The following is a 17,662-nucleotide window of genomic DNA, read 5'->3' on the forward strand; positions in this document are numbered from 1 at the left end:
GTTAAAACTACCCCGTAATTTGAATTAAGGCTTAAATCTTAGATAGTGCATACTGTGTAGTCTGAAAATTCCCAGACTGCGTAATGCTGAATTTGCTTTTTGCTTTTCTTAGAGGAGGAAAGCAAACTGATTCAATTAATGGAACTCAGCCTTCATATCAAAAGACACAAGAAGAGGAACCTCAGAAGAAATTACCAGGTATCTGTGTATCTATGTTGTATGTTTCTAGTGAGTTTTTAAAAAATATTTAAAGTATTTTAAAATATTTAAAAGTGAATGGCATGTCTCCAACAGGACAAATATATAGCCAACTAAGAAAAGGTTTAAACAGGACTTTTATTGACAAGGACAGTAAAGTTACTTCTCTCTTGAATCATTCAAAATAGTTTTTTTAAATGAATATTTTTAGAAAAAGTAAATAGTTTCCTGTTTACATTTGAGTTAAGATTATCCGGGGCTGGGGGTTTAGCTCAGCGGCATAAGCACCTGCCTTGCAAGCAGGCGGTCGTGAGTTCGATCCCCGGTACCCATAAAAAGTTTTAAAAAAGTAAAAGATTATCCCTAGAGAAGCAGCCAGAGTGAGAGTGCTCAGGTGGCCGCAGGCCGGTCGCGCTGGTAGGCAGGTTTCCCAGTCCCCGCCGTGTGAAACCCTCACCGTGTCCCTCTGCAGTGACCTTTGAGGACAAGCGGAAAGCCAACTACGAGCGGGGGAACGCGGAGCTGGAGAAGCGGCGCCAAGCCTTGATGGAGCAGCAGCAGAGGGAGGCGGAGCGGAAAGCCCAGAAGGAGAAGGAGGAGTGGGAGCGCAGGCAGAGAGAGCTGCAGGAGCAGGAGTGGAAGAAGCAGCTGGAGCTGGAGAAGCGCTTGGAGAAGCAGAGGGAGCTGGAGCGGCAGCGCGAGGAGGAGCGGAGAAAGGAGCTGGAGCGCCGAGAGGTCATTCTTATTTCCTACGAGCGTCACTCATCTAATGAATGCCTACATTTCAGCTTAATTAAAACGTCCTGATGTTTGAATTTGTGCTGTACTTCTTCCTCGCATCGTTTCATTCTGCACTTGTGAATCTGAGTCTGCCTTTCCTTGAGGAGGAGGAGGAGCAGGTCCTGCACTAGAGCGTTTCAGGGCCGCTCAGTGGCAGCGGGCATCTGCACTGTCGGTGGTACCTCACTCAGAGGACGACCCAGTACACAGCTGAGCTGACTGAGGCAGAGAGGGGCAGGTTAGCTGGCCAGTGAAGAGGCAGGCTGAGTAAGTTCCAGATTCAGAGGAGGAGACTAAGGGATTGAAAGGGCAGAAAGATGAGAGTAGACGGCTGAAGACTACAGGGGAATCAAGAGGGTGGCCTTGTGCAAGCCCTCAGGGCACAGCGTTATGTGGGTCCCTAAAGAGGACCGGTTGTGTTTTAAAGGGCCGGGAGTAGAGCCCAGTAAGTCATAGTGCCCTGAAAAAGTGTAAATAGAAATTCTTTCTCCCCTGGTACCAGAATAGAGGTGTGACTTACTCTGAACATTTGTATTTATGAGCCCATCTTTTTGCCTAGAGAAAGAAAAATATAACAAAACGATAGTCCTGTGAAGCAATCAAAAGTGACATGTAAAGCCATGTTCCTGCAAGTCTTCAGACCCATCGATGAAGCAAAAGCTGCCCACCTACCTTCTAGCACTGAGGCCCACTGAGTGTCAAACACCGTCATCCCTGTAGGTTTTGGATAATTTTTAACTTAGAATTAACTATCATTCATTATTTTTAGGCAGCAAAACAGGAACTTGAACGACAGCGTCGTTTAGAATGGGAGAGAATTCGTCGGCAGGAGCTTCTCAATCAGAAAAATCGAGAGCAAGAAGAAATTGTCAGGTTAAACTCTAAGAAGAAGAGTCTTCACCTGGAGTTGGAAGCACTGGTATGGCCAAAATTTAAGTGAAATTTATCTGATTAATGCGGGAAAATGCTATTATTTTAAAAATTGATCTCATAAATAATGTTTTGCTGTAATTAGCTGCCTTGGCCTCCCGAGTGCTGGAATTACAGGTGTGCGCCCCACACGGGGCCTTAGGTGTGCAGTAAAGGTTCCTGAAGAGGCCAGGACACTGGAGTGCTGAGAGCTGTGTGGCTGTCTCTCTCCACATGCTGGAGGGCCCCGTGCACTACTGGGTTACTATAAAATGAAGAAAGTGCTACTTCAGTGATACTTGATTTTCAGAGCAGTCTCTTGAGGATAGTCTGCAGAGGACACTTCACAACAGATGGCTGCACATTTATCTGCTTTAGTTTTGTTGAGATTTAGTCTAAAGTTTGCTTGGATTTAGAAAAGGATCCTCCCATTAAAAAGGAAAAGAATTTAAAGCTGCTCAGCTAAATGGGTTCTTACAGTTCCTTTCAGTTCCATGGGACTGAGGTGTAGCTCATATCAGGTGCTATGTAACCAGAGCCTCAGAGTGGGAGTGTGAGGGTTAGATTCTTCTCCTTAGAGACAGGTAGCTTCTAAGACTTCCTGGACCTGCAGCATCAGCATCTGCTCCCACCTGTCCCCAGCTTAGGCCAATGCACAGGATGCGGTGCTGGCTCCAGGAGGTGGAGCCCCACTTCATTCCTTAGGCAAGGCAGGGAGAGGTCCAGAAAGGGGCGGAAAAGCCTGACTGTCCCTTGTCTCCTTGTCTTCCCTCCCGGGCCCTCTGTGCTATGGAACTGCACAGAGTGAGAAGACGATTTGAGGCAAATTGGCCCCTTCACTGTCTTGTATAAGTTCTTTTGTTAACTAAAACAAATGTCCTCTTTTGACTCGGTCAGTATCCAGCAGATACACCTGAGCATATGAACCCAAGGGTCCAGTAACAACTATACTTCACCGGTTTTTGCTCATTAGACTTTGTTTGAAATGCAAGGTGAGAAGATAAAAAAGGTCTAGAACTGTTCTGCTGCAGTCTTAGAATCCTGCAACGCTAACCTGACCTAACAGTAGAATAGAATTTTGCAAATATGCACGCCTAGCTATGTGGCAGAGCCAAATTTAGACTTTTGTTTTGTTTTATTTTGGAGACAGGATCTTGCTCTGTAGTGCAGGCTACCTTGAACTCCTCATACAGCCTAGGCCACCCTCCTGCCTCAGCCTCAAACTCATGGCCACTGTCCTGCCTCAGCCTACTGAGTGCTGCAATTACAGACAGTGCTATGACACCCATTTTAAACTTAGATCTTATTTAAGTGTGGTGGAACATTTTGTTTGTTCAACTGTAATTACATTATAAAACTTTTTAAATTATCTCAGTATCTTTAGTTAGAAAAGTCTGCAAGTAGGTAGGCATACACACCATAATTATTATTTATGTCATAATAGTACAGAAGAGGCCTAAACCTTTAACTTCTTTGTGCTACTTGAGTATCTGCCTGAACCATTATCTTGACTGTGTTTTTTCCTTAAAAACATAATTGGAAGAGACTCTTAACATTGATTATTTGTTCTTAAGAACTAGGGCAACACACCAAGCCCAGTAACAGTTAATGAGCAGTCCAGAGAAGTCTAGGACTGGACTCATCTGTGTTGAAGATGATGGCGTGAGCTCTAGGACTAACACAGCATATTTTCTTTTAGAGTGTTTTTCAAATGTGAAACACAGTGTTCAGTAAAATTTGAGCATCAGTGATTATTAAGCAGGCTTTCACTCTCCTCACGGTGCTGAATAGTTTGCTGAGGTTACCCTAACTAAACACCGCAGGAGGGCTGGCTGATTTGAACCACAGCGGTCTCCTTTCCACTGCCTCAGAGACGAGGTGGGGGTTCCTGCGTCTTCTCCTGAGGCCCCTCCGCGGCTTGCTGGTGGCAGCCGTGTTCCTGTGTCTTCATACGGGCTTTTCCTGGTACACGTGCATCTTTGGTGTCTTTTGTGTCTAGACTTTCTGTTCTTTTTGGGAATCTAGTCAGATTGTACTAGGGTTCACCTGTGTAACTGGTTTAACCCTAATTATCTCTTTAAAGCTGTCTTCTCCAATTTTGGTCACATTCTGAGGTGCCGAGCTCTTCAACATCAGTTTTTTTGCGAGGGGAACACAATTCAGCCCACTTCCCCCTTCTTAGGCCCCAGTGAGAATGTCTGCTTGTGTTTGTAACCCTTTCTTCTGAAAAGTAGGAGAGGAATGCGTACTCTTTGCATAAGGAAATGAAGCCTTAGGATAGAAGGAAATTATTGCTGAAAAGGCCCACCAGGAAACTGTTTAATGATAGGAAATTAGAAAGTAACATTGAGAAAACATAAAAACAAAACTTTTGTAAATGGGCTGGGAGAGGGGGTTGAGGGGAGGGTAGAGGAATGGAAAAAAAAAACAAGTTATATCAGGTACAGGTGCAAATTCTCTATGATGAATGTGATTATTGTGTATCTCTAAAATGTACCAGGAAGACCTGAAGAGAAAGGAAGTCACAGTGGAAGTGGACATTCACAGAGAGTAACACCAAATGTCACATGCAAACATTTTTGCCCCCTTATTTTTTTTTTTTGAGGTTAAGCCTGGAGAAAAAAGCCAGTCACTATTTTGTACTTACGCTTTCCCATTGTACGTACGGTGTGGGCTTTTCCACTCTCAGCATGTCCTCTTTGCTGCTAATAACTCTCTTAAGAGGCATAACTTTAAAACATATTTGATATGGTTTTAGACACTCCAGACTGAATGTAAATTATAACTAATATTTAAATAAAATTATTTTTCTCCTGGTAGGAACATTTTCTGTTAAACTTTATATAACCATAATGTATATGGTATGTCCACAGAATGGCAAGCACCAGCAGATCTCAGGCAGGCTGCAAGATGTCCGACTCAGGAAGCAAACACAAAAGACTGAGCTAGAAGTTCTAGATAAGCAGTGTGACCTGGAAATTATGGAAATCAAGCAACTTCAGCAAGAACTTCAGGTGAGTCCTTTACCGCTGGTTGTCCTGAAACGTGCAGTGTTTCGAGTTCTTCCAGATAGGGTAGCTGCCCTTCAGGGACCGTGAAGTCCTCTGGTTCTGAAGACCTGTGACCAAATGCACCCAACCTTGTATATAATATCAGAAAGTTCATAGGCCTTCTAAAGCGCTGCTAGATATCATGTTAAATTCTGCTTGGTATTTATCTGTAAATGAACATTTATCAAACCCTAAAAATGTATTTATATGTGTTAGTTCATTCTTTTGACTGTCACAGCCTACCTCAGACTGTGTAATTTATAAACAACAAACATTCATTGTGTACAGTTTTGAAGCTCAGAGATTTGAAGATCAGGGTACCAAGCAGATTGGGTAAGGGCTTGCTCTCTGCTTCAGAGATGGCTGCTGCTGCTTGCACCTGCTCAGGGTAGAAGAAGCAGGTCCCTGATCCCATTCGTCAGGGAGGAACCCTCATGATTTAATCGCCTCCTAAAGCTCTGCCTCTTTATACATATACTGGGGACAAGTAGCAACATGACTGTTGGGTGGACATCAGCGTTTGGAACATAGCATGTATCAAAGTAAAGTTATTGTGAATTCTAGAAATTTTGAGCTCGTTACTCCCAGAATTGTGTTGAGAAGTTGAATATGGCCTGCAGAGACCTGGTGATTCTGCTCTTGCCATTAGAGTGTGGCCTAGTTATTGTTCTCAGAATAAGGCCTTTAGAAGCGTGTTGCATCTCTAGACTCCTCTTACCCAGCTTCTTCACTGCATAGACTGCTGGTTTTTCCCCTTGTCACAGCACACGTAGACAAACACCAAAAACATTTCGTGGCCAGTTGCAGTTGTGAGGGTTTGCTCCCTCTTTGATGCACAGGCTTCCCGAGGGCCGTGGCCCGCTCACCACATGCACAGTCACTAGGGACATCGCTTTGCCTTTGCCCACTGTGTCCACAAGAACACTGAAAACGATGAGCCTCTAGACATAGCCTACTCAGAAGCTGTCTTCACTGCCTTCTAGTTTCAGCCACATTTGATTTTTTAAGTCCTGCATACTTCCCTTTTAGGTTATTCATGAGTTAGAAGCATTTTATAATTACCAGTTATTTCTCTACTAAGCTTCAAAAATGATTAACATCACCTGTAATCCCAGCGTTCAGGAGGCTGAGGCAGGAAGACTGGTGTGAACTCAGGCCAGCCTGAACTACAAAGTGAAACTGTCTCAAAATTAAACAAATAAATATGATTAACAGGTTTGCAGTGGGGTTGTAGTTTGTCTTGGTGCCAGGGTGCTGGAACCATTGGTGGTACATGTGTGGTGTCCTATTGGGCAGCTTTTCATGAATTGTATTAGCAAGAAAACTGATAAAAGCGATTAGCTCCATTTGTACCACCAGTGGTACAAGCTGCCCAGCGTGATGGTTGTGTGTGTGCCACCCGGTGGTGCAGGCCAACGGGAGCATGTTAAACAATGTTTTAAAATTTTCCAGAAAATTCTTTGACGTTAGTTTTAACCAGCTACTATTTTTCTTTCTATAAGGAATATCAAAATAAGCTTATTTATTTGGTACCTGAGAAGCAGTTATTGAATGAAAGAATTAAAAACATGCAGCTAAATAACACACCTGGTAAGTCTAAGGTTTGTTTTCTCTCATCTATTCTTTTCTGAATGACTGTATCAATCATATTCTAAAAACATTCTTTTATAAATAACTTTTGGGGCTATAATTTAAAAATTGCAAAACGGCATGAAAAATGTCACAGATGATAGAACATAAATAATAATCATATACTTTATCAAATATCAGTCAAATAAAATATTATACTACTTTAAACAAGATCTAAGTTTGGCTCTAACACGAAGTACTTGTGCATTTTGCCATGTTCAGGAGACTTTCCTGTGGACCAGGTGCCGGGTTCCAAGGTGATACACACAGCAGTGCTAGGACCAAACAAATGATGTGCCCTTCCTAGCCCTACGTATCATCTAACTCTGACTCACGCAAAGAACTTAAAGCTAGGCCCTCTGACACATCTGGAACAAAATATTCCAACATGATTTGTGGAATAGAACGTTTTTTGTGGCTCAGATTCCAATCAAGTAACTTTAAAAAAAAACAACTGTCAGTATAATGATAACAGTATATCAGGAAAGAAGGTTTAAAGAAAAATCTGCAAATGTGTTAGAACTGGCTAACGGATGCTAAATGTCATCCTTCAGTATCTGCCAGTCTTTCCGTTCTAAGGGTCTTTTTGTATACTTGTGGCTGCTTAGGAGATCCAATAAAGTATCCTTTTTGGCCGAGTATGAAACTGATTTAAAAATAAGACAAAGAAGCAAGACAGGTGGCAAACCAAAGTACTAACTCAAATCGGACGGCATGGTGTACAGCTGCACCTACAAAGCAGAGCCCAGATTTCCTGTGGGTGGGAGGAGGAAGTCTGGTAGCACATGCCAGGTCTTTGTCTTCAGCTTGTTGTCAAAGGGTAGAAAGAGGATGGGAATGTTGTGCTAGTGAGGGGCCTCGCGCACGGAAGAAATGGCGAATGAAGAGGTTCCCTCTTGGGAACGCCTCATAGTGTGTCTCCTGCCATTCCCTGAGGGGTCTGTCTGTGTCCCTTCTCAGTGTTCCTCGTATCTGTTCTTTCAAAGTGGATTAGCCCCCTCACTCATCCTTCCACAGGCGTTCCAGAGAGAGGATGGCCAGTCCTGGTCTGTGCAGTGGCGGAAGCAGACCGTCACCACTGTTGGTGTCTGAAATGTTGACTGTGTCTTCCTGGGAATTTGGTAGAACTCTCCTGTATCTTTGTGAGATGTACTCCAGTCAGTTGTTATTGCTTATTTGTATAGCAACAATATGACTCAAGAGGAACCTTTTGAGATTTGAATCATACCATGTGTCCCTTGGTTCTCCTCTCCATAAGTTGCTATTCAGCACCAACATCCATGTGCCAAGCACCATGCTAGAGAGTTTTCAGGCAGTTATGTTTCATCTTTATGGAAGATACAAGTTGTAATATGGTTTAATGTAATTGTTCCCCCCTGTACAGCTTAGCAATACCAAGGTTCAGAGAGATTTCGTAGTTCTTTGAGACAGTACAATAGTGGTACTCAAATTGATGTCTATTTTGTCTCCCACTTAGCTAACACAGTGCTTATATGAGTGAAATTTGCTGTTAAAATGTGTACGTTGATTGCTGTGAATAGAAAAGAAACACGTAGGTGTAAAACGTCAGTGATAGAGATTAAAAGATACTGAATGGAGATGTTTTATGTTCCTGAGTGAACCAGCAACACCACACTGTAATACTATCTGTGCCAGATTTCTAGTTCATCCAGTGTATTCGGCTCTATTAAGGTTTCTCTAAATGAAACTTGGGAAGATATTTCACAAATTCATCTAGAAGAGAAAATGTGTAACATTGGGCAAGACTTGCAAAACAAAATATTGGATGCTGGCTGGGGATTTAGCCAGCATCTGCCTGGCAAGCGTGAGGTCCTGAGTTTGATTCTCGTACAGAAAAAAAAAAAAAGAAAAAATATTTGGAGAAATTTGCTTTATCAGAAATCAGAACAGAAGATGCGAAATTATCATACCTGAAGTAATGTGTATTGCTCAAAAATAGAAAAATAGAACAATGAGACTGAGTGAACATCTGTCAAATATAAATTGTTTGATGTTTGTGTTTCAGATTCAGGGATCAGTTTACTTCAGAAGAAATCAGTAGAAAAGGAAGAATTATGCCAAAGACTTAAAGAACAGTTAGATGCTCTTGAAAAAGAAACTGCATCTAAGCTGTCAGAAATGGATTCGTTTAACAATCAGCTGAAGGTATGGATCTTCTGGTGTACTGATTTTTGGTGGCTGCTTCTTATCTCCCTTACTTAATAGAAGCAATAATAAAGCTATTATTATCATACTACATTTTCATAAGTTCAACTATACCTGCATTTTTAAGATTTTTTTAATGATTTCTAAGATATTATAAAAATCCTGTCACATTACTAAACATATCATTTACCACAGGTTCCAGTTTTTGATGACTGTGCTGTTTGTAGGGCATTTCAGAAACAGTTGCCTTTGTCAGTGTGTAGCACTGATGTCAGCTAACGGGATTGTAGGTAGCAGTCTAAAATGGAAAACATGGCAGTTTTTAAATAGTTCTGGTGGTAGAAGTTCTCACACTGAAACTCTTTTGTTCCTTTGTTATGATATAATTTAATTAACTTCTATGAAATAATGCAGCAGTCAATAAAATCCAAAGCAGAATCTGGTACCATTAACTTTTTATAAAAAATTGAGTTCATGATTCATTGTTTGCCACAGTGGTAGATTAGATGTTCAAAGCATGCTGTGTGGTTATTGTTCTTTGTACCTTTATCTGTATAAGGAGATAATAAAAACTAAAAATAAGAGAAATTGTACGTAACTTAGCTTTGGGAATAGTCCCATTCCTTTGCCAACTGGGCAGAAAGCTGGGCAGAAAGCTTTTAGCGCTTAGGTTGTTAATATAGCATTTCTACAAGAGAGCTGGTTTTTGTCTTGCTAATTTAGAATAACACTAACAGTAACTCTAGAGTAAATACCTTAATAAAGAAAGGGCAATATGGTTGCTTCAGTTAAAGAGGGGGAAATTGAGGTGTTACCTAAGCATCTAACCTAAAAAAATTTTTTAAAGAAAGAAAGTAACTAGTCATTGATAGTCAAACAAACCAGCCAAGATTATCCTCCCTCTTTTTTTTTTTTTAAATCTGTGCACAGTTTAACTGGCTTTTTATCTGCCTTATCTTTCAGTGTGGGAATATGGATGACTCTGTTCTTCAGTGCCTTTTGTCTCTGCTAAGCTGTCTCAACAACCTCTTCCTCTTACTTAAGGTTATTTTCTAATATCTAGCTCCTTTGTTTGAGTTACTATACTATTTTCTTTTTTTTTTTTTACACTACTATTCTTTGCTTTTATCCGAATATCTTGGTTTGAAATAACATATACAATAAAACCTTTTTCCTTTCTGCTTGCTTAAATACCTTTCTGCTGTCTAACTGCCTGTTTGAATCTAATGCTACGAGTTGGGAAGGTTGCCCTCGGTAACCTTTCTTGTAAGGAGCCCACTGGTTCCCTGTCAAGCCTGTCCAACCTGTAGCCTACCTTGTTTTCTTCCTTTTTTTGGCTCCTGTTTATTTAAATGTTATAATAAAAAATATTTTTACAATGATAGGCTTGTTGTTTATGTACATTATGCATTGTATATGTGGCTCAAGATAATTCTTCATTCAAAAAAAATGAGGGCCAAAAAATGGCAGGCCACAGATTGGACATGTCTGTGTTGTATTATTTAGATTAATTAATGGAATGGCTACTAATTCAAATCAACTGAAAACTAAGAGATAATGAGATTAAATCACTTTCCATGTCAGTTGAAAACCATTATGTAAACTCCTGCTTTCTGAAATCTGGCTGACTGTGTCTTGCATGCCTCAGACTACATCCTGATTTTTACCTAAGGAGATTTTTAAAGCCAGTAGACAGCCCTAGTTGGGCTGTTACCAGGCCTTGTGTTTAGATATGCTCACACTTCAGGTAAAAATATTTCAGTTTCTACATTTCAGATTGTCACTTTGCCATGGATAATACCCAGAGTATTTAAATACTCAGTAAATTACTATATAGTTTAAAGAAAGGTGCTTGTTACTTACCATTTGCTTGCCCATGCACACTCTGACCACACATTCTGCTTCCTACCAGAGTGCATGGCAGTGGGCAGTGTCACAGGGAACCGGTAAGGAAAGCCCCGTGTGACCTAAGCAGAGGCGGGGCCGGCTGGAGAGGCGGGCAGCAGGGCCCACGGCCTGTGGGGTAGCACGGCGGCCAGGTGATCTGGCTTTCACACTTCGGCAGCAGATTGAACGGAACCTTAAACCTAAGCCTCTTCATTTGTAAACTGAGCTTCAGGGGTAACTCGAGGCTGTCTTCACTCGTGCAGCCTCTTTTTCTCAGCATTTGATTCTCCACAGGCCAGCAGATTATTCCTGTCTGTTGTTTTACTTAATTTCTTCTGCTTCCTGCCTTCTCGTCTTTCATGATTTACTTTCAGCAGAGGCAGTTAGGAAACTAAAGGCTTGTGAAATTACACCGTCAGAGGGTCAGCCAACTTGACTGCGTGGTCACAGAGAGAAGAAGAGGGCTGTTAGAGGCAGAAAAATGACACTGAGTGGTGGTCAGTTAAGGGCACCATTACAGTCAGGGATTGCAAGGAGAACAAAGCAATACCGGCACGTAATTTATAGTGTTATTTTAGAATTGTCACCCAAAGAATCAGATACAAAAGGAAGAGTGTAGGAAATCCATCCACACACTGAGACCCAAAGTATCTAGCTGAGGGCCTGGATCTTGTGACAGTGTCCTGCATGAGTTAGGCTGAAGACCTGGAGCCTGTAACATGCCTCCCCGGAGTCCAGCTGGAGGCCAGGAGCCCACGACACTATCTCATGCAAGTCTGTTTTGGGGATCTACTTTGCGAAGGTCCAAAGGTCAGTGGTGGAAGCTAGAAAGTCTGTACCAGCGGGATAAAGGATCTGTAACAGAAGGCTGAGGGTTCTCTGCTGGAGCGAACAAGTGACACTCAAGGTAAGGACCAGGGCTCTCTGGAAACGTACTGCAGCCATCCTCAGCGACAAGGTCCCAAACTCCTCCAGTGATGAGAACAGCCGGGTTCGTATCAGAAAGCCAGCGTGCCTAATTCTTCAGGAGATGATCCGGCCTGCAGATCAACAAGTTTGGAACTCCTGGAGGAGAAACGGGGATTAAATAAAAGACATGGGGGAGACAAAAAGAGACGAAGGCAAGTTGATGTTAACCCAATCAAGCCTCTGGTTTATTGAGAAAATAATCACACCTTTTATAGGCTAAGGGCGGGAGCTGGGACAGGAAGAGGTTAAACAGATGAATACAACAGGGTTACCATCACATCCGGATAAGTGACGTAAGCAGAAGAGGATTATGGTTAATGTAGGCAGACGCAGTGCCCATAGGAGAGAGAGAGACATCTAGGCAGCAATGCCTGTCACTCGGCTCCCTACATCTCCTCCCTTTTTATATTATTTAATTAAGAGTATGGCAGGCCCTGTGAGGACAGCGTCTGTCTTAGGTCAAGGACCTCATTGCATGAACCCAACCAGGCCTTACCCGTCATGGGCTTGCAGAACAGCAGTTGGTCCTGTGCCTGTCTTAGGTGGCCGTTGGAATTAACATGTATGTCTTAGTTGCCCGTCTCTGACTGCCTGTCCATTGCCCCAGGGCAGTCAGGCCGCATCATCATATGGGCCACTCGTGGGAATTTTTTCCCTGTAGGTTTGTTGATCTGTCATCTCCAGCTGATGGTAGTGTATCTGAATGGGCTTTGCCATAAATGCGTCTATCTGGTTATTAATGAACATCATAATCCTCTGAAAAATACAAGACTCACAGAAATGAGAAACAATAGGTCAGCTAGGGGACCCAAAAGTGGGACTAGGTAAGGGAAAAACTCCCCCCCCCCAAAATCAAGGAGAAGGGGTTGACAGTCATTTGTTGGTGTCTCTGTATGAAGTCATTCTCCTGTGTCTTGGAGCATGCCTTGTATAACACTGGATGCAGTCTATTTGGCTGGCGTATGCTCCTCCAGACCGAGAAGAGCCTCTTCCACAGTCATGGGGTTTTGTGCATGGCTGTCAGCAGTTGTAGTCTGTTTGGCAGGGGTCAAAATCCACCATGGGTGTGGTGTGGCTCAAGAAGGCTGGTTAAGCAGCATAAGGCTCTAGGGAGATGTGTCACCTGTAAGAGAACACAGGGGATTGTGCCTCAGGAAATAACATTATTCCTGGGCGTTACATGGGGTCTTTGAAGAACTGTCTACTTGCTTTACGAGGCGTTCAGGTAGCCATCTAGCTTCTCTATCTTGTTGAGAGTAAACACACACTGAACCTCGTCCCCAGATAAGGACTGGATCAGGGCCATTCTACACATTGGTTAGTGGGTCTCTCCATAAAACAGATGCAAACCGTGTTTGAGTCTGAGTATGCCAAAACCGAGATGCTGTGGAGCAGCCTGAAGCATCCAGGGTCAGAAAATTTAAAATAAAAAGAGCATGTGAAAGGACATTTCTAGGGGACCCCTGGGTGGGGCACCATGTCTCCCTTTTTATTTTATCTATGGTGAATTTAAGGGAACGATGCGCACGTTCAACAATGCCTTGTCCCTGAGGATTATAAGGTATACCTGTAGTGTGGAGGATATTAAGGCTCTTGCAAAATTGAGCGAAGGAGGTGCTGGTATAGCCAGGGCCATTATCGGTCTTGAGCTGTTGAGGACATCCCAGAACTGAGAAGGCTGACAGCATATGGGCTATAATGTGTCTAGCAGCTTCTCCAGTCTGGAGAGTGGCAAAACTGAAGCTACTATATGTGTCAATAATGACATGTACATATTTTAGATTGCCAAACTCATTGAAATGGGTAACATCCATTTGCCATAAGGCATTAGGAATTAAACCTCTAGGGTTGACTCCTAGGTGTTGAACAGGTGAGTGGATAGCACAAGATGGGCAATTTTTTACAATTTGTCTGGCTTGCTCACGGGTAATTTTGTAGAGAAGGCGGAGGGTGTGAGCATTGAGGTGATGTAGCTGGTGGGCTTGTTGGGCCTCAGACACCTTGGAGTCCTGAGCCATAAAAACTTGTGCTCGTATAGCAACATCAGCCAAATGATTTTCTTGGGCAAGAGGCCCTGGGAGGTTGGAATGAGCTCGCAGATGACCGATAAAGAACTTATGACGGCGAAGCCGTATGAAGCATTGTAATTGTTTGAACAGATTTGCAGCTGGGGAAGCATGACATATAATAGCAACAGTCTCTAATAATGGAACAGACTGAGCAAGGTAAGCACTGTCAGTATACAAATTAAATGGTTGGTCAGAGTAAGCAGCAAAAGCTGCAAGAATAGCTTTTAACTCTGCTAATTGTGCAAAGGAAGTATCTGCCTGGAGGGTAGAAACATTTGTCTTGAGATACATAAGCAGCTCTTCCAGAGGATGAGCCATCAGTGAATAAAACCAGGGCACCCGGAAGGGGTTGTGAAGCTGTGACTTTAGGGAATATAAATGAGTGACGATTAGCAAAGTCAACTAGCTTATTTGGAGGGTAATGATTGTCAATAGTCCCTGAATAGGAAGCTAAGGCAATAGGCCACACTTCAGTACTCTGAAGTAGCCAATCTATTTGGTCTTTTGTAAAAGGTTGAATGATAATGTCTGGTTCTTTGCCAAAGTAACATTTTCCCTGCTTTCTACCCTGGATTATTAGGTCTGAGACAGCTTGGAAATAAGGCAAAAGTGTTGTTTTTGGAGAGACTGGTAAATGGACCCACATGAGGGGAGCTTGTTGTCAGAACACTGCTGTAGGGCAAAGCTTTGTATTAAAAATGAGAAACTGTAAAGGCTCATTGTAGTCCATAAAGGAAACAGTTTGTTGAGCAATAGCCTCTTGTACTTTACTGAGCGCTCTCCTGGCATCAGGTGTAAGCTCTCGGGGGGAAGTTGGATCTATGTCTCCCCGAAGCAGTGCATAAAGGGGCTGTAAATCATGTTTAGTTAGTTTTAAAAATGGTATGAGCCAATTAATATCTCCCAATAGTTTTTGGAAGTCATGAAGTGTTCTGAGGCCATCAAGCCTCAGTTGGGGCCTTACAGAGAGTATTTGAGTGCCACATAATTGAAAACCCAAGTAAGTATATGGATCAGTAAGCTGTACTTTATCAGGGGCTATTTGAAGTCCAGCCTCTTGTAAGGCAACCTGTAAGTCTTGGTAGCACCTTAGGGTTTGGTTTTGATCATCTCCTGCCAAGAGGATATCGTCCATGTAATGAATAATATAGATATGTGGCCAATGATCTCTGACTGACTGTATTGCAGTGGCTACAAAAGACTGGCATAGTGTTGGGGAGTTGGCCATACCTTGTGGCAAAACCCTCCATTGAAATCTCTGCATAGGGGCTTTAAAATTAATTGATGGGAGACTGAAGGCAAAACGCTTTTGGTCCTTTGGATGTAAAGGAATAGAGAAAAAGCAATCTTTAAGATCTATGACAATTTTAAAAAATCCTAAAGGAATGGCACTGGGTGAGGGGAGGCCTGGCTGTAGGGGCCCCATTAAGACCATTGTCTTATTTATCGCCCTAAGGTCTTGTAGCAGCCTCCACTTTCTGACCTTTTCAGGATAACAAAGATAGGTGTGTTTCAAGGGGAATTACTAGGAACAATGTGGCCTGCATCTAACTGGTCCTGCACCAGCTGCCTTGCGGCTGCAAGCTTTTCAGAGTTAAGGTTGTTTCTAAAGGCTTATATGAATCCCCAATTGGCCATGGAGGCACAGGGAGTGGCGGGCTGCCATCCTGGGACCTGTTGATCATGTCAACAGGTGGAAGTGGTGGCAGATCACCATGTACAAGGACCTCTAACAGGCCATCATTCTCTGCATCTGAGAAATCAGAGGCTTCAGATTTTTTTGAGGACTGTTTTGAGGTAGATTTAACGGAGTCGTGCAAGGCAGCTTTACCCAGTGCAACTGTCTCCTCAACCTGAGGGTCTGCATGCCTCTGGGCAAGCAGCTCAGAAATTAAATTCCAATATGTAAAGGTGGTCACAGGAACCTTTTCTGGACCGAAAACTCTATAATAATCTTTTAAAACATCTCTTACTGTATTTCACCTCTTGGTATCTATAGAACCCTCTAGGGGGAACCAAGGGCAAACCTTATGAATAAACTGAAAATATTGTAATAATTCTTGTTTTTTAACCCTTATCTCTCTTGTCTTTAATGCCTTTATAAGGCCTCCGACGAACACTTCGTGTTCGCTCAATACTTGACCCATGTCGGGAAAGGGAAATGGGGTTGCCGTTTATTCACCGTGACTCGGGCAGGACGTCGGGTAGTCGTCTGTGTAGGTCTCGGCACTTGATTTAATGTCCTGTTGCTTCAAACTTTAATCCTTGATTCAGTTTACTCATTCCTCGGCCGAGGTCTCTGGTTCAATTTGCTTTCACTTTCGGTTTAAGCCGGCTGTCTCTCGAACGGCTCCCTCGTTAACTTCTCCGTGCCAGGGGCCCCACGTTGGGCGCCACTTGATCCGGCCTGCAGATCAACAAGTTTGGAACTCCTGGAGGAGAAACGGGGATTAAATAAAAGACATGGGGGAGACAAAAAGAGACGAAGGCAAGTTGATGTTAACCCAATCAAGCCTCTGGTTTATTGAGAAAATAATCACACCTTTTATAGGCTAAGGGCGGGAGCTGGGACAGGAAGAGGTTAAACAGATGAATACAACAGGGTTACCATCACATCCGGATAAGTGACGTAAGCAGAAGAGGATTATGGTTAATGTAGGCAGACGCAGTGCCCATAGGAGAGAGAGAGAGAGACATCTAGGCAGCAATGCCTGTCACTCGGCTCCCTACAAGGAGATTGAGCAGGACACCATCTTCCCTCCAGTACCAGGCAGCAGTGCTCAAAGTAAGGGCCAGAGTGCCCCAGCAGTGAGCCACAAGCATTCTCGGCAGCACTTGGGTCCCAAGCCCCTCTCACGTTGGAAACAGCCAAGTGCATGTCAGGAGAGGAGCTCGGCTTGCTCCCCCGGGAGAGCCAGCAGCCACAGGGAGACCAGGGCCACCACTTCTTCCTCCCCTATTCTCCCTTGTATGTTGGCAACAATCTTCAGGTGGGCCATCCACACTCAGCACAGCAGTACTGAAAAATACCCTCTAACTGTCAGTCAGCAAGGATACCTGTGAAGGCTTCTCTGGAAAAAACAGTGGTAAGCAGAAGCTGGATAACCACGGATCAGGCAGGAAGGGGCGTCACAAGGGTTAGTGAGCGTGCACAGCTGCGGAGTGCGCAGAGGACAGGGCTGACAGAAAACACAACGGGTGGACAGGAAAGACTCGAGAGGACAAGAGATGAAGAGGAAAAGAGAAACTGAGACGGAGTATAATCGGTGTGTTACACACTTGTGCGTGGCGATTGATAAAGCACAGTCTCTGGGGAAGCACTAGGAGAGAAACTGGAGCGTGGCTTGCAGGAGCACCTAGAAATAACGCTTCCGGTGCAGCAGAAGAAAAGGCGTGTGATGCTGTGCAGCTGGTTATTGAAAAGCAAGAAACTGGCTGCTGTAAGACAGAGTCGGCAGGAAATTGGGCTATCAAGGAATGGGGGGCCTGGAAGGACGGAGAGGCAGGAAGCTTTACTGATTTTGAAATGGGATAACAGGGCTCTGGCCTGGTGGCTTCATAAGGCAAAGGAAAGATCAGGAAGTGTCAGCGGAGAAGTGGCGTAAAGCATGTCTTAACGGGGAAGGGGCAGCAGGCTTGGTAGAGTAGGCTGTTGGGCAGTGTAGGGGTCGGCTTAAAGGTGGCGGTCGTAAATCTACACTGAAAATAGCGTGCCTGATGGTGTGGCTCTCGCTGATGTTCATCTGCGTAAGTGCAAGCACAGACCAGGCTGCCGAACGTTTCATGGGTTCGTCTTGTCTTGGCTTTTCATACGACATGGGCCAAGAGGCAGAGACGTGGAGTTACAGATTTTAGCATAAGAATTATCATCGGGGTGAACTCTGAAATGTGAAGCAGATGTGAAGGGCTGTGGGGAGAGGAAGGGGTGCTTGTGTAAGACAGAAGAGATCAACAGGAGGAGGGGTCACAGGGAGGGTGGAAACTGGTTCAAAATTCATGCATTGT

The 17,662-nt window shown here is 43.6% G+C and overlaps 1 protein-coding gene across 8 annotated transcripts in view; it reads left to right on the forward strand.

The window, feature by feature from the left end:
* Itsn2 (intersectin 2) overlaps nt 1–17,662 on the forward strand; it is a 142,926-nt gene that overhangs the window by 64,021 nt on the left and 61,243 nt on the right. For 7 of the 8 annotated variants that reach the window (XR_010041404.1, XM_063231582.1, XM_063231593.1 and 4 more), the window contains exons 11-17: nt 113–198; nt 671–933; nt 1,748–1,897; nt 4,761–4,901; nt 6,440–6,527; nt 8,593–8,732; nt 9,696–9,776. Coding sequence is in view for 7 of the 8 variants with exons in the window: in XM_063231582.1 (XP_063087652.1) it covers nt 113–198; nt 671–933; nt 1,748–1,897; nt 4,761–4,901; nt 6,440–6,527; nt 8,593–8,732; nt 9,696–9,776 (949 nt within the window). In the remaining variant the exon portion in view is untranslated. The remainder of the gene's footprint in view (nt 1–112; nt 199–670; nt 934–1,747; nt 1,898–4,760; nt 4,902–6,439; nt 6,528–8,592; nt 8,733–9,695; nt 9,777–17,662) is intronic. The other variant, XM_063231599.1, reaches the window with a different exon arrangement.

The sequence above is a fragment of the Cavia porcellus genome, unplaced genomic scaffold (assembly GCF_034190915.1).
Source record: "Cavia porcellus strain 051 isolate PalLab524CR breed Dunkin Hartley unplaced genomic scaffold, mCavPor4.1 scaffold_1, whole genome shotgun sequence".
In the NCBI taxonomy this organism is placed as follows: domain Eukaryota; kingdom Metazoa; phylum Chordata; class Mammalia; order Rodentia; family Caviidae; genus Cavia; species Cavia porcellus.